Here is a 21,981-nt window from a genome sequence, read left to right on the forward strand (position 1 = left end):
GGGAAGCCTGGCTTCCCATGGCCTCTGGGAGAAGTTGTAGGGAGCACCAGGCTCGAAGTTGGAAAACTTGAAAAGGACTGGATGGAGAATATGTTTACAAAAAAACAATAAACAATTTTTATAGGTGGGATTTCAATATTGACCTGTTGAATCCTAATAAACATTTATTATACAATGTATCATGAGTCTATTCTAATAAACCAGACCTAGCAGAATTACATCTCATTGTGCCACCCTAATTGATAATATTTCTACCAATAATATTGAGAACACAGTGAATGGTTTATTAATTAATGATCAGTGACCACCTGCCAGTTTTTACAGTTTATGACTATGTGGAATTATAGGATTAATAAGCCCAAGCAAAGCAAATTTAGACGAGTGAGGTCAGAGGAATCCATTAACAAACTGAAAAAACATCTGCAGGCACAGAACTGGGATATAATATATCAAGAAAAAGGCAACTTTGCATATGACATATTCTTAAAACTCTTTATATGACAAAAATTGTCAAATAAAAGAATATAGCAGTAAATAATATTAATATTTTCCTACTGTACATGGCAACTTATATATATAGCTTTCCCAGTTAAACCTGCCAAATCAGTCAAATATTCCAATATTCCAAATGTTACCTGCAATTAGCATTCGTTTTTGGGTCATTCATTCATTTGCACAACGAGCTCCATTTGTCTGAGTATACATATTCAGAGGCAGACAGTCAGTTACTCAGGCAATTTAATTTTCCTGTTTATAGACTAAAAATATTGTCCACAGAATATCGTGCATCCCTAGTTATATCACACTGCAGCTCTCATTTACACAGTGCAGTTAAAGGTTACAGCACCACCAGCAACAGTATTTAACAGTCAAAAAGACTTGAAGGTTTGCAGTCTCAGTTTCTGCAGGGGCAAAAAAAGACTGAGTGCTCACCTTCATTGTTGTTGCTCACAGGGTCTGTTAGTCTAAAGAACAAGAAAGTCCAGGGGACAACTACATATATTCTTTATTCATATCACATGGAAGTTACAGTAACAATGGCCTTCTAACTTATACTAGATTTTTTTTCCTCATAGATCTGAGATAACCAACGTGGACAAAAACATTGAGACAAGGATGCCTCAAATCAGCCGTCCACACGCAGTAAGTATATGAAGTATACCTGATTAAGAGTTCTCTGATCGCTGACGTGAACACTTGCAAGTATGGCTGAGCAACAATTCAATGTCATTGTTACTGACTTGACAGCAGAATGTTATTGGCCCAATCCCAATGTCCCCCCTAAGTCCTGAACCCTGAACCCTCACAGACTTTACTGATGTCACTTGGAAAGTGATTCAGTGCAAGAGGCTGTAAGGGCTCACAATGCTGTAAAAGCCTTGATCTCATCAATGATGGCTCTCCTTCCTTCTCTTCTTTGCCTCTCCCTCCTACTCCCCTTGCTCTCTCTGTCCATTGTTGGTATCCATTGTTCAAAACAGATAATCTTACTCTTGACCAATTATACAGTGAGGGCAAAAACTATTTGATCCCCTGCTGATTTTGTATGTTTGGCCACTGACAAAGAAATGATCAGTCTATAATTTTAGTGGTAGGTTTATTTGAACAGTGAGAGACAGAACAACAAAACAATCTTAAAAACGCAAGATCTCACCTCGCAGAGTCACAATGATCATGAGAACAGTAGGGAATCAGCCCAGAACTACACGGGAGGATCTTGTCAATGATCTCAAGGCAGCTGGGAACATAGGCACCAAGAAAACAACCGGTAACACACTACGCCGTGAAGGACTGACATCCTGCAGCGCCCGCCAGGTCCCCCTGCTCAAGAGAGCACACGTACAGGCCCGTCTGAAGTTTGAACATCTGAATGATTCAGATGAGAACTGGGTGAAAGTTTTGGGGTCAGAAGAGACCAAATCGAGCTCTTTGGCATCAACTCAACTCACTGTGTTTGGAGGAGGAGGAATTGAACTGTTAGATTTGTGTCTTAGGTAGAGAATTGTGTGTAGTTTTGGAAAAAAAAAGTCTTATACAATTGAAAACTGAGAATAGCAGGCAGGCAGGTTACTGAGGGGGAAAAGACATAACACAAGTTACTCAACACTAAACACATCAGAGTTATATAAATAAACTAATACAGACACAAGCATGAGCCATGAGCGCATTCACACAAGAGGTGGGGTTAGCTGCAGATGACCAATCACAGACATGAATAAGTCCACTGTCAGCAGAGCGTCATATTTTGTGAACAAGGATTAAACTGTAATACTACAGAAATACGACGCCTGCAGCTGACACATGCAGGGAGACAGAAAATCGTAGTGTGAATGCCTAAATAACAGGCGGAGGCATAATATTAAATGTTCTTATGAGCTGTATGAAATTATCGGCCTTATTCTTTCAGCTCAGCTGTGTGTCAGCGTTTCCACATTAAAAGACTCGGGCCGTTCTCCCACACTTTAAAAAACTTGTCATCACTTCAAAAATGATAATTTTTTAACAAACTCAAAAGTGTTCCAAAATTTGTTCTAAATTAACTTCATAAAGCAATGAAACAAAAATTCACATAAAATGTGCTCAAATAATGTTTGAAAGACTGAATCTCAACATTTAGGCTGCTGAAAACTCACCGTCCCACCTTTTGCACCCACATCGCAAAAGGTGGGACGGACATGACTATAGTATAGGTAGCCTACGCTCATATTAAAATTTATATTTCAATATCCCAACCAAACTGCTCATAATATTGAACCTCACATAAGAAAAATGAAACGCATTTATTTTAACTGCTGCGACAGGCTGTGTGAAACAGACTGGGAGCAAATAAATAAAATAGGATATTAAACACATCTCAAAGCAGTAAGTAAGTGAGAACCCAGGGTTAACCCCGAAGTTAGCTGGATAAGCTCAAATCCTGCTTCGTGGTACAGGCCTCAAGACATGAACTAAAGGTACAGGACTAAGAACTAAGACACCTAACACATGAGAGACAGGAACAGAACTGAACAAGTCCTAAGGCTGACACCAAGATAACAGGACAGATCAGACTAGAACCACCACACAGAACAAGCTGATGACAGAACCACCTAGACCAACTCAAGACATAAACAGACAGGACCAAATCTAAACGCAAAAACACACCAAGAAGACTGGATACAAGACCACAGACAGACAGGACTGAAACCCAAAACCCAGACACAGAGAAACCAAAATCAAAACCCACAGGGAAGGCATGGCCAAAATCATATAACCCAGACAAGCTCAGGACTGGATTGTGACAGTAGTTTTGCTCTTTGAGTGAGAGGTTTCAAAAATCGTGTGATATGTAAAGATTTTGTGTGTAAGCAGTTGTAAAAAACTGTAACAACAACAAATATGTGCAATTTTCACCTGTTTGATGGAGAAAGATGTCTGTTCTGCTCTGAAGCGTCCTCTTCTTCACTTCAGTATTAGGAGGTTAGGTGAACACAGTCTGAAGGGACATCTTATAGGAGAGAAGTTCATGGCCATACTCTTAGTGTGGCACCGCAACCTTATCTAAACATTCAGATTCTTTCAGCTTTATTAAAATAATCTAAATTAGGAAAGAGAGAAAATAAAGGGGCTTTCAATAAAGTGTAGCTTGTGGAGTTCAGACTTCAACATGAGAGAGATGATAAGAGACAAAGATGTAAAAGAGGTTTCAGGTTTAGCTGGATTCCAGTAACTGACGCTACACTGACAGTCTTCCACTTCACACAAAAAGAAATTATGTAATTACCACTACTTTCATGGACATGGAATCAAAATCTTCATTACTCCCAAGACACTCCTGACAGCGAGCCTCTGCAAAGCTGGGAGACCCCACCATGTTTGGCAGCACCATAAACGTTATCGAAGTACACTGGTGCTATTACCAAACTCTAGGAATCCGATCTCACGTTTTCTGATGGCTTTTTCAGAGGAGTGTCAATCAAGCCAGAGGCTTTTTTGAATTTCCTTCAGAACCTTTCAAAGTAAAAGCTCTCAATTAACATAAAGGAGCGCTGCAAAGATTTTATTTTGTAGGCACAATCACTTAAGAAGAAGTGATTACGTGAGTAACTTTTGCTGTCATGACTGAGATCTGTTTCAGCACCAGCCGCTATAATGTTGTTGTTTTTTTGCTGCTATTAAAGTAATCTGGTCACGAGCCAGATATTATTGTTGGTGGCCCAATTTTGGCCCGCGGGCCGCCTATTACTGACCACTGCTCTAGGCCCTGTGTGTTTGTGTCATTTGCCTTTTTAAATGGCTTGGTCATTCACTTGAGTATTTATTTGACTGGGCAGAGTTTCAGTGGAATATATACATTGGCCTACAGGGGCCGCTTTTCAGCAACCATCTCTCCTGTGCTTCAACGGCACATTGTGCTAGCTAATCCAAGTTTATTGTGTCAAAGGCTAACTGAGCATTAGAAAACCCTTTTGTGATTATGTTAGCACACAGCTGAAAAGAGCTGTGCTGATTAAAGAAGCATTAAACCTGGCCTTCTTTAGGATAGTTCAGTATCTGAAGCATCAGCATTTGTGGCTTTATTGCCTCAAAAAAAGAACTTTCTTCTAAAAATAGTCGGTGTTTGTTTTGACTAACTGATCTCATACAAATGTGTGAATTGCTGTGTTTACAGAACAGCGCAAACTGGTTTTATGGAAGAAGCATTCTTCTGGTATTCTGGAGTGGCCAGCGCAGATGCCAGATCTCAACCCTATTGAGCTATTGTGGGAGCAGCTTGACTGTATGGTACATATGAAGTGACCATCTATCATTTAATCAAGAAAGTGTGAGGTTTCAAATAAACCATGCCATTTTGTTGGGTGACCCCAAACTTTTGACTGGTATTGTATATCAAAACAGGCAAGATATAGTGTGCAGGTCAAATAATTATTTTGTTATCATTGAAAAGATTTCAATTGCCGACACAATGTTCACACAGAAATGCAAATAGTTGAAGTACACCACGTTGTTAAGCTGAGCCACACATTATATACAGTATATGGCAGTACCTTTAAAGATATCCAAGTTGTGCAGATTAAATTTGTGACCAACACAAGACCCATGGCACCATGTTATATCTAAAAATTCAAAAGTATTTAAAGGCGCTTACTGTTTTATTTATTTATTTTAATTTAACATATTATTTTCAGAAGTTCACGTGGGTGCAGCAACCAAGATGGCCGTAGAGGAGGTCTCGCCCTGCACAAGTTATTTCTGAGTTTAAAATGTGAAGACGCACACTTAATAGTAATTTTGTGCTCACTCTGTAACCAACCATACCAAAATTTGCGGTGGAAGAAAGGCCTGGATAAGATGGCGACATCAAAATACTTCAGAAACCCAACTCGCATGGCTGCCCGGAAAAGCTCGCTGCAAGAGGATGAGCATACTGACACGCCCACGGCCTCCCCAGCCTTTATAGATATCCTCGCTCCGGTGTTACGTAAGGTATATCAGGAGATGTTTGACAAAGGTTAAGTAGCCCCAGCGTTTAATGAAGCTGTGATTTCACTGATTCCCAAAGCAGGCAGGGATGTAACGGACCCCTCCAATTATAGGCCTATAAGCTTGCTCAATCTCAACTGTAAAATTCTGACTAAAATCTTAGCTACACGTCTACAGGAGGTATTGCCGAGTATTATTCACCCCAATCAAGTAGGCTTTATGAAAAATAGAACTTCAACTGACAATGTCAGACTTTTGTTACACTTAATGTAGCTAAGCCGATTTCAAAACGCCCCAGTTATCGCCATTTCCCTGGATGTGGAGAAGGTCTTTGACAATGTGGAGTGGCAATTCTTGCTTTCCACCCCGTCCCATTTCGGCTTTAATTCAAATTTCATTAAATGGATAAAAATGTTGTATAAGGAACCTAAGACAGCAGTGATGACAAATGGATTGAAGAGGAACGTGCCAGGGATGTCCGTTGAGCCCATTATTGTTTATTTCTTTCTTGGAGGTCTTAGCAGTGAAATTAGAGAAGTTGAGGGTGGAGGTAAAGAACACAAGTTATTACTATATGCAGATGACATTTTAGCAGTAGTTTATGACACCTTAACATCTTTACCACAGTTGATGAATACCGTTCAATCCTTTTCTAAATTTTCAGGCTATGCCATCAATTGGAGTAAATCAGAAGCGATGCCACTTTCCAAATCGTGTCTTTCATCTATGGCAGAGAAGTTTAAATTCAGGTGGTTGCGCAAGCATTTCAGAGAACATAGATGAAATAGTGACACTGAATTTTAACCCCCTACTTCAGAAGATTAAAACGAACCTCAGAAGTAGGAAAAGATAAAACTCACCTTATGGGGAAAAGTTATCATCATAAAAATGTTAATTGCTCCGCAGTTTAGTTATGTGGCAATGATGCTTCCAATTAAAATACCATCTACTAAATTTAGACAACTTGATGACATGGTAAAACATTTTTTGTGGAATGGTAAAAAACCAAGAATTAAACTGAGAAAGCTATGTGCACATAAAGAGAACGGGGGGCTGGCCTGCCTGGCCTTTGAGATGGCTAAATTAGCAAGATACTGGCATGTTACGGAGGACAAAGAAGCCTGGATGGATATTGAAAAGGCAATAAGTTTACCTTTTAGACCCATGGAAGTATTGTACCAAAAAGGGTCTAATATTACAAACCCGGTACTTTTACACGCAAAGGATGTCTGGTTCAGAGCCCACAAAGTGTTTAAACTTACACACACCATGCAAGGGTATTCATCACTGTGGGGTAACTCTGCTGTCTGTATTGGGAAGAAGTCTGTCTACTGGAAACGCTGGCACTCAAGAGGCTTGAGTATCATTGGCGGTTTATTTGAAGATGGTGTGTCCCTATCATATAATAAACTATCAGAGAGATTTAACCTGGTGGGTTAAGTATCTGCAGATAAGGAGTTGCATTACCTCTAAGCCGTACAACATTGCTGAGAATATTGTTATAAATTATATGAAACTAACACCTGGACAACATAAAGCCTCATACTTCTATAAATTGGCTAACTCCTCTCTAAGCAATGACTCTGAACATATGAAAATGGTTTGGCAGAAGGATCTCGGTAGGGAGATTGAATGTGATAAAAGGGCAAAAATTGTGGCTCATTGCGGTAAATACGTGAGAGAAGCTAGGGGTAAATTCACTCAATACAAAATATTACATAGATATTATTACACACCATATTGATTGTATAGAATGAAACTACTGAATGATGATTTATGCTGGAAATGTAAAGGTGAAATTGGAACCTTTTTTCACTGTATCTGGGAATGTGATTTGTTCAGGCCCTTCTGGACTCAGATTCTTAATACTTTAAGCAATTGGTTTGGTTCAGAAATCCCATCAAGTCCAGAACTGTGTTTATTGGGGGATAAATATCAAATTCCCAGTATATCCAAAGGTGAGTTCTCTGTTGTCTCCGTGGGCACAATAAAGGCCTGTCGAATTATTCTTAGACACTGGAAGACAACATATGCCCCACGAGTGGAGGACTGGGCCAGTGCAAAGGCGGAAATGACATCTTATGAATGTATGCTGAACCTTGGGGGAGGGGTGACCCTTTGGGAAAGGTTCTGGGACTATGTAAAGGTTGGTGATAAATCTGACTAAGATTTGTTTATTTACTTGGTTGTCTTAACGGAACCCTGTTATACTGTGATACCTTTGTAATGTGGTCAAATAATCTTTGTTAGTGTTCACCCACTCCCATCGATACGCACTGCTCCGTCCGATTGTGGTCATTGGACTATAATGCCGGAGTTTGTTTCCAGGACAATTGTATGTTCCTGTATCTTACATGTTCCTGTATCTTGATGCAAAATATATCAGCCATGTATCAGGCCTGTGTAAAATTCAATAAAAAATTTGTGTTCCAAAATATATATATATTTTATTAACACACACAAACACAACTTTTACAGTTTTATTTATTTAATGAAATGTATGAAATTAATTGTCCTTTATTTATCCTATATATATGTAGCTTTGGCAATATTGATTTTATAAATTCATGCCAATAAAGCTGATTTGAATTGAATTGAATTAAAGTGATTTGTGCCAAGATTGAAGAAGAGGCTATAAAGGTGTTATCTTAGTCAGAATAGATTTAGCCTGTAAGATCTTAACTGTAAAATAGAATGTGTCATGCAGTGACTCCAAAAAACACAGAATGGAAGCTGAGCCAATCTTTAATCAGAAATAACAGAACATTAGAGGATTTGCTTTACAGAAGTAGAGTATACAATTACAAGTTTTAGTTAATACATACAAAATGAAAATTATCACTTTAAACACCAAATCAAAATCTGTGTGGAACGTTGGCACAAAATGCTTGGACTGCCCCTCCTTCTCATCCTACAGTTTGCACACCATAATATTACAAAGAACTACGTCCAACTCTCATACTCATCCCACACGTGTTCTGTGTGTTTGTAAATATGCAAAACAGTTAGACCTCAGTGTGTTCCAAAAGGAAGATATCTGTTGGTCGGGATGATTTAGCTGCAAAATGTATTGATATCAGTACTGCTATAACAGTTCAAAATCTATTAAATATTTTTTAGCTTGTAATTTTAGTCAGACATGAGACAATTACCGGCAAAGTTCTTTACAACCCAGTCAGGGTAGTAATATGTGTGGGTTTTTTTTTAAATATCTGCTAGTTATGTGAAAAGGGCTGCATACAAATAGGACAATATGTAAATGAAGCAACAAACCTCAAGTTAGCTGACTAGATATGTCGCGTAGACAACAGGCTAGACTCAACTGACTCTCTGATGGCAGCCATGATTTATGGAAAATATTTCAATCTTAGTATATTAGCGCGTTGTGCAAGGATGAATTGTGTATTTCAAGGCCAGAGTCAGACTCACAACCACTGAGTTATGGCAGTTCAAATCTATCGTGCAGTTCGCCTTCTTTTATCAAGTACTATCATATTTATGCAGACTTGTTTTTTAAGCTCACCCTGCACTGTCTTCTATTCCTCCCTCCTCCTCTGCTCCTGCTAACACTTTTGTGTTTAGCCCCTCCTCCGCTTCCTCCTCTTCTGTGGCTGATCAATTCTCCTAATTTCTCCACCCCTCTGCCTCTGTTGCTGCTTACCCTTCTGCCCCTTCTGCTTTTTAGCCCTCCCCTGTACATCCTGGCTCCATTGTTTTCTCCCTTTGTTTTGTGTTTTCTTCTTCTTATTTGTCTGCTTTTTTTTCTTACTCTTCCCCTGCTGACTCTTCGGCTTGTTCCCCCTGACTCTGCCTTTTGTCCATACTCTGCGTCCACCCACTTTTCGGACTGTGTGACTGCCTGTGCCACCCTGACCTCCTCCTGTGTTACTGTCAACATCAGCATTACTGACCCCAAGACCACTTTGTGAGGCAGAAACACTGTCATTAGTATTATTACTTTTTTTCCCTTTTTTACGCTTTCGCCGGCGCTTGCCCCCTCCGCTGACCGTGCCACCCTGACCCCCACTGTCAACATTTGTGGAAACCCCAGGTCTTGGACTGATATTGTTGCTTTGCTTGCCTCTGTCACTCTGACCACCTTGTGAGGGGGAACGACGTCTGCCTCGTTGAGGCTGGTTGTATGAAGTGGATGGCAAGTTGTGGCTGGGACCAGGTTGTGCTGTGTCTGAATAACAATAGGGTGTAACTTGTGTACCACTAGAGCAGCTTGTGCACTGCACCACATCTCCGTTGCAACGGAATATATTGCTCAGACCAACTGACTGACCAAGCCGCTCAATGGCTCCGCGTAGGTCTTGTTCAGGTATGGATTCACTACCACGGGGCTTGAATACATCGGAAAACACCACAGCATAGTTCTTCCACTGTTTAATCATTTTTATGCTGTTGAGAATGTTCAAGCGACTCGATTCACTTGCACATCTTTTATCACACGGGGAAGCAAGAACGTAGAAAAGCAATAAATCATTTTCGTCATGATCGCTCACCAAGGTATTAAAGTTTTGTAGAGTACGGTACTCTGCATGATCAGCTCTACCATCTTTAAATACGGTAGGACACAGATTCTGAACATCAGCCCACGTTTGACCACATTTTGCTGGAATAGACCATTGCACACGTCCCTCAGGACACTGATCCACAACATTGGGCCATCTCAGAACTGTAGCTGCGACCATCCTCTTACTGGTGTACACTTCACATCTGTTCAAAATACGTTGCCACACTTGGTCACGGGTGTCAGTGACTTGACCGATGTCATAAATGTTCCTGCCACTGTCGAATGGGATGCTTACAGCCAGACTGAACATGGGTCTTCTTCTGTCAAAGGAAACAGACACACCAAACCTGTTGTCATTTATCCCAGTATATTACTAAAGTATAGAAAGTATGATAAACCAGAACAAACTAAACTGTAGACTTCAGCCACATGTTAGTCTACTAATTAAACTACTTGTCCCAAACTTTATGTAATTTGGTGAATTTAAATAACTGTATGGAAACTCAGTCATTTGTTCTCTGCTATAGTAATAGTGCACTGTAAATATTGTGTTGAAAGTGTATACGAGTAACGTTTATTTTATTACTGACCTTTGACCCCGGCTGCCCATGTAGGTTGGTCTATACCTGGCAAAGGACACATACAGAATGTTATCGTTTGTTTGATCAGTTGATACAGAAGAGAAGTTCAGAAAGTTTGATAGATTGGAGGATGTTTTGATCATAGAATACAACAGTAAACTGTATTGTTTTAAAATGTGTAAATATAGATTTTTCAACATAAAACATGTAGATTAAAAAACAAACTATTAGCTGGTCTTTGGACTGCAAATATTTTTTTAATTATGAAAAGGAATTTCAAAGGCAACTTGTTATAGTTTATCATGTTCATATAGGGGGGGGGGGGGGGTGACGGCACAGATGCATGCCTTTGGTGTGAGAGACCCGGGTTAAATTCCCCACAGTGACACGTCCACCATTGTGTCCCTGAGCAAGACACTTAACCCCTAGTTCCTCCAGAGGCGTGCGACCTCTGACATGTATAGCAATTGTAAGTTCCTTCGGATAAAAGTGTCAGCTAAATGAATAAAAATGTAAAATGTAAAATGTTCACTGGCAGAGGTCCAGAAGACATATGCTACATATGCTAAACAGTGAGCCTCCCCTCTACTTAAGAAAAAAGAGAAGAAATGAAAAAAGTACTAAACTAATAAATACAACACGAATTAGCAAAATAGAAAGAAAATAACTGGCCATGAGAAACACCCTTGATGGACTGAAGAGTTCATCAAATCAGCAGACATTTTTATCATAAAATACATTTATAAAAGCAAAAAAAGGATTGGACATACATCCGGAACTAATTATACATCTCCAATTAAATTATTTTCAAAAGTTAGTGAGCTCTTGATAATGAGCTTAATTTGTTGGAATACTGTTTAGTTTTGTGAAAAGGAAGCTGAAGATGGTCAACCTGTCTGGTATTTATTATGAGAATGAGAATTGGATTAGCAAATCATAATAAGTATCCGTTTTTCCCTTTTTATTCTTGAAAAATTATGACTCACCTTTTCAGTATCTCTGTTACAATTCCCGCAAGTTTGTTCTGGTCCACATCAGCCAAACTGTTTCCAGCAGACAGGAACAAACCCAGCGTTACAGCCATCCAGCACAGGACAGCCATCTGAGAGTGATAGACAAACAGCACCAGCATAGAGGATTAGAATCAGGGATAAGAATGACAACAAGACGCATCTCAAAATGTATATTCTTCCACCACATGCTGCCTTTAGTGAGGCTACAGCTGAAGAAATCTTGAGAAAGTGAGTAATAGTTAAAGTCAAACTTTTACAAACTGCATCCCATACTCATCCTTCAGAAATGGCTCTCCAGCTGTGTAATTGGATTAAATCTGATGGTTTCTAATGAGCAACACCACAACAACCAGAGATATGAGGACATAAGTGGGATCTCTTAATTTCTGCAAAGTGGACCTATTTCCCACAAAACACACATCATACATCAGCTTGTCACTTCCTTGCTCACAAGACACAGCGGACATGTGTGATACCAACGTCTCACATTTGCGGACAAAAAATAAAAAAGACAGTGAAAAATAGCATGCAGATCTTCTTTACCAAAGCGAGGGCAAACTGTTGTGCAAAGCGTGCAGTATTGTGGTCGGACATTAAATAAAATCATCTATTGCAAAGAATCGTGGAAAGCTGGTTTAAATGTGCAGTGTCAGGTTAGACCTGCACACATCTAACTTTGCAGCTGTCACTTATTTCCACAATTCCATTGCAAAGAAACGCCCCAAAACATCACAACTTTCATCGCAATTTTTTTAGAAAAACTGCCACAAAATCAGGCATTTTAGGTCACAACAATCACAAAAAAGGCCCCGAACTCCTGGAGGGACTGACTGAGTAACTCAGAACAGAGATGTTTATCTTACTTTATTACCACTCATATTCATATTTTCCCCCACCATTGTTTCTCACTTATTAGTCCTGTCACCATAATGTCTTGGTCAGTCAGATGAAGAGAGACCCAGAGCAGTCAACTGATCTCCACCTGGTGGCTAAACATGAAATGTCTTTTACTAAGTAGTTCACAGCTAACTGTACAGTTGGTAGGCCTACATTGGGGTCAAATTTACACGGACACGAACAGTTCAGCTCAGCTACTTTGTGTTACTGTAAGAAGCCATTGTAACTGTACCGGCGGGGTATAAAAAGTAGGCTATAAAAAAACTCATTCTAAAAATAAGGCCTTGAAAGTATTAAATTTACTTTACAAAAGTCTTAAATCTTTTCTTGTCCTTTCGTAGAATTAAATAAATGCCTTAACATCATAAATAAGTATTTTTTGTGTGCGACTTTACAATTTACTCAGAGTGACTTGGATGTTATGACAGTACAGGTACTGTTTATGTCAAAGTTTATCTTCACGCTCTTGAGTGTGGAGTGTTTGCAGCAGGGCTGGATTGGTAATCTGGCATATGCACCTTTATGTACCTGCCTCTCTGCTCTTTGTTCCTTGCGTTATGCGTTTTTCCCCCAAATACTAAGCCTATTAAAATATATTATTTTCTTGTTGTCATGGCAGTGTCAAGTCTCGTGGGGTAAGAGTTTTGTCAAACCGCTAATCTAAGTCCTTAAAAGCAAGGATGGTGTATTGGTGAGGGATATCCGACTGATTTTGGTGGGCCAAAACTGTCCCTGTCCAGCCCCGGTTTGCGGTGCACGAGCTCTGCCATGAGTCACTCAGTTGTTAGGAAAGAAAAAAAAACATCCGTTAATGGGCAGGTGTCTGAAGGTCAGAAAGCCAGAGATGTGGACAAGTTGGGCAGTGACCGCTTGCAAGTTCCTGGTCAGTTACAACAGCAGAAAGGGGAGACGAGGACAGTGTCTGAGTGTCGGCGTTGCTCCACTGTTAGTTATGTAAATGGTAACATCCAAAATGCTAATGCACATTCAGCTAACTTAATGTTACATTATCCAGATGTGCCGGTGTTGTGCTGAGTTCTGCATGCCTGCTGAGAACTGAATGCACCTCGCGGGGGGAAAACGCAAGATAGGCTATATGCTGAGAAACAACATGGATATAAAATCTTGATGCGACAAATATTTTATTCATTTTATGTTATTAGAGTACAAACACACCTCAAAAAGCTATATATTAAATTTGAATGTGAATATTATATTAAAATGTTTTTCTTAAAATCAGGAAACTTGGTTAATAATTATTTTCTCTGGCTTAAAATTCATACTGATTTCCATTATATGGCAGTGATGTTAGTATTACATTTCATCTTAGGTGGTATTAAAAAGGTCTTAAATTGAACTCTGAGGATCCTGTGGGTACCCTGTGCTGTGAATCCAAGTTGACTATGCAGTAGTTGCAGATGTTTACGAAGGAGCAAGATAAAAGATCACTGACTTAACCATTTAGCATTTAAAATAAAGTGCCTTGAATGACATTGCTCACCTTCACTGCTGCTGCCAGCAGGATCTAAAAACAGAAAAGACACACAACTTATAAGTAACAATTCTTAAAAGGATATGTTCACATATTTAGTATATGAAAGGTGTAATCTCATTAGCATGTTATTCATTTGTTTTACTAGCCCTCCACTGCAGCACAGAAACACCGTCCAGGGAAATACAAACAGGGAATCTTACACTAGATAGACTTTGAAAGATTCGAGAAAATGATGTACCCACAGCACCTAGTACTCTGACTCTCTCTGAACTTTCAGGGAGTATTAGAAGTGAAAATCTTTTACCTGCTTTGGTGGAGAAAGACGTCTATCAGATGCTGTTGATCCTTCACAGTGCAAGGTGCTGTCTGAGTGAAAAAAGTTAGAAGGACGTTACATTTTTATAGAGGAGTGCCTGACCATGGCCAAACCCTCATGTCCTTAGTTGAACATGTCTCTGTGTTATGTATAAGGAAGAACATATGAAAGCTTCTGCAGTTTTAGGAAGTTCAACATAGGCAGAATCATTTGTGCTGTCACGTAGCCCTCACTCGTGAGCTTTGGAGGCGAAATGTATTCTCAAGGATGTCAAATGCTGGATAGCCATGTATTTAATCAGGGTAGGAAAGAGGTTCTTATTTTGGGAACTCTGGATGCAATTCTTGACTGTGCTTTAAAATGTAACAAATAAACTCTTAACCTTTCCTCTCTATGAGATCAGGAGACAGTCTTGCTTGTTTTTATTACTTCACATCTCGACTTCTGTAACTCTCTGCATGTGGAAATCAGCACAGAGAATCCTCACTGGTTAAACTGTTAAATGTTTTGGTCTCCAGCAACTTACTCTTTCTTAACCAGCTAGTGTCTAAATGTGTGTGTCTGCTGTTTGGTGCTGGGCAGGTAGAGGACAGCGGGTTTATCAGAGCTGTTGTCTGCTGCTGCTGGAAGCAAGGATAATGAGAGCGCTGAGACTGAACCAGACATGAAATACACCATCAAACCAAAATAATGAGAGAAAAGAGACTAAAAACTTCTGAGGAACTTTTTGTGCTTTGGACAGTATTGCCAAATCGGTCTCTTCATCCTGACTTGCAGATTGAAGATGGAGATTTCATCAGAAATACACAAGGAAATACAGAGTCATGTTACTGCCTCCTACACTTGTGCTGTGAGGTTACTAGCTTAGAAACATCTCAAAAATTCGATCTATGTTAACTTTTAAGGACACTGAGACCATCCTACACGCCTTTATATCATCACATCTGGATTACTGCAACAGCCTTTTCATTTGCTTAACTCAAAAATTCCAGACTGCCAGAACTCAGCTGCCTGCTTTAAACCAAAACAGACATATGGTTGCATCACATTTTATTGATCACTTTTAAAGGTCTTCATGACTTCTCGCCTCGTTATATTTCTGAACTTTTAGTTCCATACGCAGCAGCACGTACCTTGAGATCCTCAGGCAGAGGTCTTTTGTCTTTGTCTCGACTGAAAACTAAAGGGGACAGACGCAAATGTAATCATACTCTGTTACCCAGTGTGCCGTCTCTGTATTTACTCTGTATTTCTTCTGAATCTACAGCCATGCTAGCAGTTCTTTAAGACACACTGGTGATTTGTTTAGCATGTTATCATGCTAATAGCTGTGCTAAACATCAGTACTAACACAGGGAATATCGGCCTTGCAGGGATTTGGTCAAAATCATAAGTAGGCCTGCTCGACAATAACTTGCACCTGAGGAAAAAGTAAGGGGATCACCAAAGGTATTAAAATTCAGCCTTAGGGGGACACAAATGTCTTTAAAAAATTCTGTCCATCAAATACAACTACAAATGTCAGCCTCATGGAGGTGCTGTGGGACTTTCTGTAAAAGGTAGAAAGAAATCTGTCACTGGATAAGTGAAAACATAGACCAGCTGTTGACACTACAAGGTCAGAGGATTATCAAAATCATTAGGATGAATTTTCTGCGGACCATAAACTTCATGGCAAGAGTTGTTAGTTGCAATCGTAAAAATAATTGAGATATTTCAGTGTGGATCAAAACTTTACAGCACACCAAAATGAGTGATATGTTATCAAATATCTCTCCTTTACAGACACAGTTGAACCTCACCAGATGAAGGAAGAGTGGAGTAATAATAATCTTCACTGTTTGCCTACATGTTTAAAACTGTGTTACACATAATATTACTGCAAGGGTTCCCAAATGATTCACAAACAGACGGATGGATGCTGAGCCAAGCTTTAATCAGAAAATCAGAGGACTTGGTGATCCTTAACAGAAGTATACAGAAGTATATAGAGTACAGTGACATGAACTGTAAATACTGAGGTTGATTTATAAAACAGGTAAACGGGGAAACAAAACCCACAAAATAGGAATGTTGCACTATCCAAATTTGGATATGTATTGATGGATTTAGTGGTGCCACTTTCTGGGTCACTGGGCAAGTAGATGGAAGTTATTGAATTATAACAAATTATTTAGATACAATCTTGTAGTATGAAATAAAAAAAAACGCATTTTAAGTATAAATCATTTCTTTATCTCAGTCTCAGTGGGTTCATGAGACTTGCATGCACTCTAGTTCAGGTTCTAACAAACCTACAGGGACGCACACTGATGTGGTGGGAGGATTGTATTAGGAGCAGAGACTCGGTTTAGACAAAGAATGGCTTAGGAGCAGTAATAGTTAAAATCATGTTGGAGGGCAATCCAACAGTGGCTTGACCCACAATAGCCAGTGTTTAGTTTCTACCACAGTGACACTGTGAGCCCGCTGCCCTCAACCTGAAGAGGAGGACAGTTTGGAACCAGGCTGTTAACTATTGCTAACACAGTAAGGTGCAACCTGACCACCAACGGAGCAGCTGGTGCACTGCATCCTATGATCTTGTCTGGCACAACGGAATATGTTGTCCAGACCAACTGAACTCCCGATGCGCTGAAGAGCTGCACTCCGTTGTCGGTCAGTGTTGGGCTGACCAGTTCTGGGTATGAAAATTGTAGAAAACACAACAGCATAATTATCCCATTGACGGATGTGATTTAATCTTTGGAGAATGCTCTCACGATGTCTGTTGCTTGAACACTTTTCAACACAAGGGGAGGCATAAACATAGAAAAGCAACCAATCGTGATCGTTAGCATTGCGACTGTTGAATAAGTGGTCCAAGTGGTCCACAACACGTGACTCTGCGTGTTCAGCTCCTCCAGTCGGCCGCTGCAGGACTTTGGCTGCGACCACCCTGTTGCCGATGTACACCTCACCACTGTTGATTGTATTCTTCACATTGTTACCAGGATCACTTCCGAAGACTTGCTGAAGAATCTGCTTAAGGTTCTGGTTCTGGTTGTCTGGGATTCTTATAGCTAAACTGAACATGCCTCTAGTTCTGTACCTAAGAAACAGACAAACCAAAATGTCAGGTCCTGCCATAACTTACTTTAGGCTAAACAGATGTGTGGATCACACTTGAAAAGATAATTTTGTCATCTTATTGACTACTTGCACAACACTTCACACTGTGTTGTGCAAGTAACACAGGCTCAAAATTGAGACAAGCAGCACAATGCGAGCACACGGGTGAAAGGTATTTGGAAACCAGTCAGTCAGAGTTACAACATTTACTCAATTTAACAATTAGGCCGACAAAGTTAATCAACAACTATTTTAATAATCTATTAATTATTTAAGTAATTTTCCAAGCAAGATGGTAATTGTTATCTGGCTCCAGCTCCTCAGCTGTGAGGATTTTTTGTCTGTTTCCTTCTGGGGCGTAGGTGTAGTGCAGCGGCACTGGGGTCCTTGACGGGAGCGGCCTCGCTGAGTTACGAGGTGGTCTTTGTCGGTTGTTTGGTAAAAATGCATCAACTCTCATTATTCAACAGTTCATGCCCACTTCCCCTCAAACCACACACTTCCTAGGCGATTAAGTGCTATATATACACTCATATGTGCATTTCTGCCTTTCCCATGGTGTCTGACATCACAGATGCTTGTAGCAAGCAGTAGGCTATAAGGTATATGGTGAAATATTAAATAAATGATTCCACTGATTCAACAGAATGAATTTAGTATTATTTTCTTTGGTGTTCGTGTCACATAGCCCACATATGCAGTGATGATTGCTGGGTAATATGTAAATGAATGCGGAATAGTTAGTTTCAATAAGTTTCAATTTGATCATGTGACAAGACCACACGACTCCAGAAACTGGATGAAACGCAAAATCTGACTGCTGGTCTGCTTTCAGGCCACTTTTCTTTCTTATTCAACATAATGTCTTGCCTCTCTGTGGAAGAGAAATGTGGTTGTCGTGATTCAGGAGGTTATTGTACTGAAATTGCAGAAAATGTCTGCATCATTTCAGCACAGTGGACACCTCCTGCTCTCAGCTGAGTATAATATATAGGTATAATATAATCTACACTGTAAAAAAAGTCTGTGAAATTAACAGTAAAATGATGACATAAAAATACTGTTAATACAAAAACAGTAAAGCAATGTTTTATTTGCAGTAATATTTTGCTAAACACTGAACCAAACACAACTGTTAATTTTAAAGTAAGATAAGTATCATATTTATTTGTACAATTTACAGATGACTGTAGTTTAAACGCAGATAAACTGTAATACAATACGCAATACAATGCAGTAAAAATTACAACGTAAGAGTGTAAAAATCATGTTTTTTGTTTTAGGTAGATTATTTGATATACAGAAAGAAACCGTATTCCTCTTTACAAATTCACACATTATAATTTACAGTTAATATGACAGGCTTCGCTATTGTTTTATCCTTCAAGGCTGCGCCTCATTGCCCTTAGAAACAAAAAGCTTGGGGCAGTTGAGGGGCAAAAATCGGAGCCCAATGAAACCCCTGTGCGTGCATTGCTCATCTCCTTTTGAAACTCAGCACTGACACTAGTTCCAGCTAGGCTATCGCTAAGTTTTCAGTCATGTGACATGCGCTGTGACCTGGAGGGCAAAACAACAGATCAACATAGTGGCTCTCACACTGTGACTCCCCATAGAGTCACCGCAAAAGCAGTCAAATTTTATTTGGATCACAAACTGCAAGTGTTGGGCATATCCGATCCATATAACGTTACAGCATCCGCTGCCACATTTCTACAGTTAAAAACCGCCAGGTCCCTGCCGCCGCTTGACTGCAGTAATGTTTAGCCTATTTTTACCTATTTTAACACAGGTCAGACTTGTCTCCTCCTCCTCAATTAGTAAATCCGAAAGTGCAACTACCATCCAGCATTTTGGCAACGCAAAAGTATCAAACTCAAAGTAACAGTGTATCACTTGCATATCGGTTGGCAAGCATCGGAAATTAACATCTTTTTGCCCTCCAAGGGAGCGTTTTCATTGGAGTGTGACGTTAAGTGAAAACTATGAATTGGTTCACACCTAGGCGAAGGCTATGGGGATAAGATGTACTCCCAGCTGGAATCAGTATATTGTTTTGTTTCCAGCTATCCAGCTTTGGCTCACATCCCATGAAAGATATACACAAGCATCACAATCCACCCTGGTTGAGCACCCAAGTCCCCCAGCCCCTTGACTGACATCAGAGCTAAGAGAAGAGCTGTCTTTAGTGACAGAATTTCTAAATCCGCCTGGTCCAGAGGTTCAATAGCCGTACCCATAAGACCCACTGAGGAACACAACCCCGTACAGGTGGCCGTAGCCTGCGGGTCCCTTGCAGGAAGCGTTTGACCAGTGGGTGACTACAGGCCGTGAACCAGTCTGGTCCGTCATGAAGTGCTGTGATCACTGCTGCAAAAACCCCTGTTATGGATGCAATACAACCCTTGTCATATAAGCTCTGCAGGAAGTTTAGGATGCCCTGAATAGGGCAAGAGTGTGGATTCAGTTCCCTGGTTTCGCACTAGTCTGAAAACACTCGCCACTGTGTTGTATATGCTCTGGAGGAAGACGTGTTTTGGATTGTGGGTACTACTGCATCTGAGAGGCCAAAGTCGCACAATCTCACCCTTTCAACCTCCAGACCATGAGGTGGACTTGATCGGATGGTGCCTCCTGCCTGATGCAGGGCCGTGTGGAGGTGTGGTAGTGGCCGTGGTCCTGTCAGACGCTGTGACTGCCAATCAAGCTCCCCCAAGGGGAGTGTGAGCATGTGGCACAAGAGAGGGAATCCGCCTGATGCCTGCGGCCCAAGTGGAGGTGTCATGGCAGTCAACAGCCAGCATTGGGTAAAAGTAAGTCAAGCAAGACTTGCTAGCAGACATCTTGGTGATAAGCTAACGACACCGGATGGTGAACTGAAAATTGCTAATAATAATTTCAGTTACTCAGGGCTGAATGTTTTCACTCATGAACAGGAGATGAGCGATGCACGCACAGGAGTTGGACAGTGAGTAAAGCTTTTTGTTTCTCAGGGTAAGGGTAAACCAATACAGTCATTGTGTTTTTCCTAATAACAGACAGTTAACTTCATAAGAAAAAAATAGTGCTGAGATTTGTCTTTCAAGAGTTTTACTGTGCATTGTCACTGAATGTACTGGAGGCCACACCCACCCTAACTCCCCTGTAAAATTTATCTTTGTTGTTAATTTACAACAGTGTTTTTTTTTTTCTGGCAACCACAGCTGCCAGTTTTTTCCATAAAAAAACAACGGGATTATTTTTACAGTGTAGGGTTCCCTTCTAGACACGAACACACAAGGGCCCATAAAAACAGCCTGCACTAGGGCCCATTGTTACTACCTTACGCCACTGGTTTCCTTTGTATAATATGGAACAGTCAACTGAATATCTGGAGGGTTTGGACTGTTGGACTGAACAAGCAAGTGAAAGGGTCACGGAGGGCCCTGAGAAATTGTGAATGCCATTTTTTAATATTCTTCAATTAATCGAGAAAATTATCTGCAAATTAATCATTAATAAAAATAATGTTTCTTTCAAAAGGAATGAATGAAGAAGAAGTCGACTCACTCTCTCAAGATGCCATGTACAATTGCAGCAAGCCTGTTTTGGTCCATAACAGCCAGACTGTTTTCAGCAGACAGGAAGACGGCCAGCATCACCGCCATCCAGCACAGGCCAGCCATCTGCACACAGATCAGGTTTATTGATTAATTGAGCATTTTATAAAAACAATACCCTCATGCAGAGACTTCAAAGCAGGTAAAATATGTCTAAAGTTTGGTGGTTGCACCAAATGCAACACATTATAGCATTTATCTTTCACGTGAAATACAGTAATTGCGTTCTGTAGTCACACAGAGATATTAATTCAGCAGATACCTACAAACTCATGTCAGTGTAATAAATGCAAATTCAAAGATGCTAAAAAGTACCCTCTTTGTTGGGGAGATATGTCTGATGGATGCTGTCCACTTCTTCTGTTTTCTTCTCGGTGTTAGGAGTGAAGGTGCTGCTGAAGGAGGGGACAGTTTTATAGAGGAGAGGTGGCCAACCCCTCAGTCACACAATGCCCTTATTTGGACATATTTTGCAAAAATTAGGAAGAAGAGGAGGAGAAAGACCATTCTGCAATTTGATTTGTGAAGTTAAGACAGTGCAGTGACTTTTCATTTGTCTGTATCTCTCTTACAACTAACTGAAAGAGAAGTGAGAAAAACATGTTTTCCTTTTTTTGCAAAGAAACAACATGAAACTCAAATTATCCACTTGGACCCTTGTGTTGTCTCTGTACCACTCCATTTTAAAGTGGCCAAAAAGTCAGTTCATGCATATTTAATTTACTGTAGTTGCAACTAAATCCAAAAGCGTTGTCATGGTGACACAGGCAGCACCTCGCTCTTCATCCTCAGACTTTCTGTGTACACATCAGTTGCCTTATTTGATTGTTCCTCAGTCCTCATGTGACCCAGAAACTGTTAGTGTTCACCATAATTAAAATAACTTTGGTCATTCTGTCTCTCTTCATCAAGATTTTTCTTTTCACAATCTCTCATTTTCCTTTTGACTTGCATCTTGGCTCTTCTGGATTTTTTTTAACCTTTATT

General features: G+C 40.1%; 2 protein-coding genes across 2 annotated transcripts; both read right to left on the bottom strand.

Moving 5' to 3' along the window:
• Window positions 1–8,190: 8,190 nt before the first annotated feature.
• On the bottom strand, window positions 8,191–14,367 carry LOC119898158. The gene is made up of 5 exons (XM_038712346.1): window positions 14,273–14,367; window positions 13,975–13,998; window positions 11,550–11,665; window positions 10,573–10,608; window positions 8,191–10,302 (listed from the first exon to the last, which is right to left on the bottom strand). The coding sequence occupies exons 3-5, from the start codon at window positions 11,663–11,665 to the stop codon at window positions 9,042–9,044; spliced, it is 1,413 nt and encodes a 470-aa protein (XP_038568274.1). The 5' UTR covers window positions 13,975–13,998; window positions 14,273–14,367; the 3' UTR covers window positions 8,191–9,041.
• Window positions 14,368–16,199: 1,832 nt separating this feature from the next.
• LOC119898582 lies at window positions 16,200–21,437 on the bottom strand. Its single transcript, XM_038712710.1, has 3 exons — window positions 21,310–21,437; window positions 20,945–21,060; window positions 16,200–17,375 (listed from the first exon to the last, which is right to left on the bottom strand). Exons 2-3 carry the CDS (start codon window positions 21,058–21,060, stop codon window positions 16,796–16,798), a joined length of 696 nt encoding a protein of 231 aa, XP_038568638.1. The 5' UTR covers window positions 21,310–21,437; the 3' UTR covers window positions 16,200–16,795.
• Window positions 21,438–21,981: the final 544 nt, after the last annotated feature.

This window comes from Micropterus salmoides, unplaced genomic scaffold, assembly GCF_014851395.1.
Source record: "Micropterus salmoides isolate LMB-PRFRI ecotype aquatic unplaced genomic scaffold, ASM1485139v1 Ms_hic_scaffold_1, whole genome shotgun sequence".
NCBI lineage: Eukaryota > Metazoa > Chordata > Actinopteri > Centrarchiformes > Centrarchidae > Micropterus > Micropterus salmoides.

Bases quoted from the DNA above. Each gene is read 5' to 3' on its own strand.
- LOC119898582 (XM_038712710.1), bottom strand. From the start codon at position 21,060: ATGGCTGGCCTGTGCTGGATGGCGGTGATGCTGGCCGTCTTCCTGTCT. The intron at 17,376-20,944 runs GTGAGTCGACTT...TCTGTTTCTTAG, and splicing joins GTACATGGCATCTTGAGAGA to GTACAGAACTAGAGGCATGT.
- LOC119898158 (XM_038712346.1), bottom strand. From the start codon at position 11,665: ATGGCTGTCCTGTGCTGGATGGCTGTAACGCTGGGTTTGTTCCTGTCT. The intron at 10,609-11,549 runs GTGAGTCATAAT...GTCCTTTGCCAG, and splicing joins GTAACAGAGATACTGAAAAG to GTATAGACCAACCTACATGG. The intron at 10,303-10,572 runs GTCAGTAATAAA...TTCCTTTGACAG, and splicing joins ATGGGCAGCCGGGGTCAAAG to AAGAAGACCCATGTTCAGTC.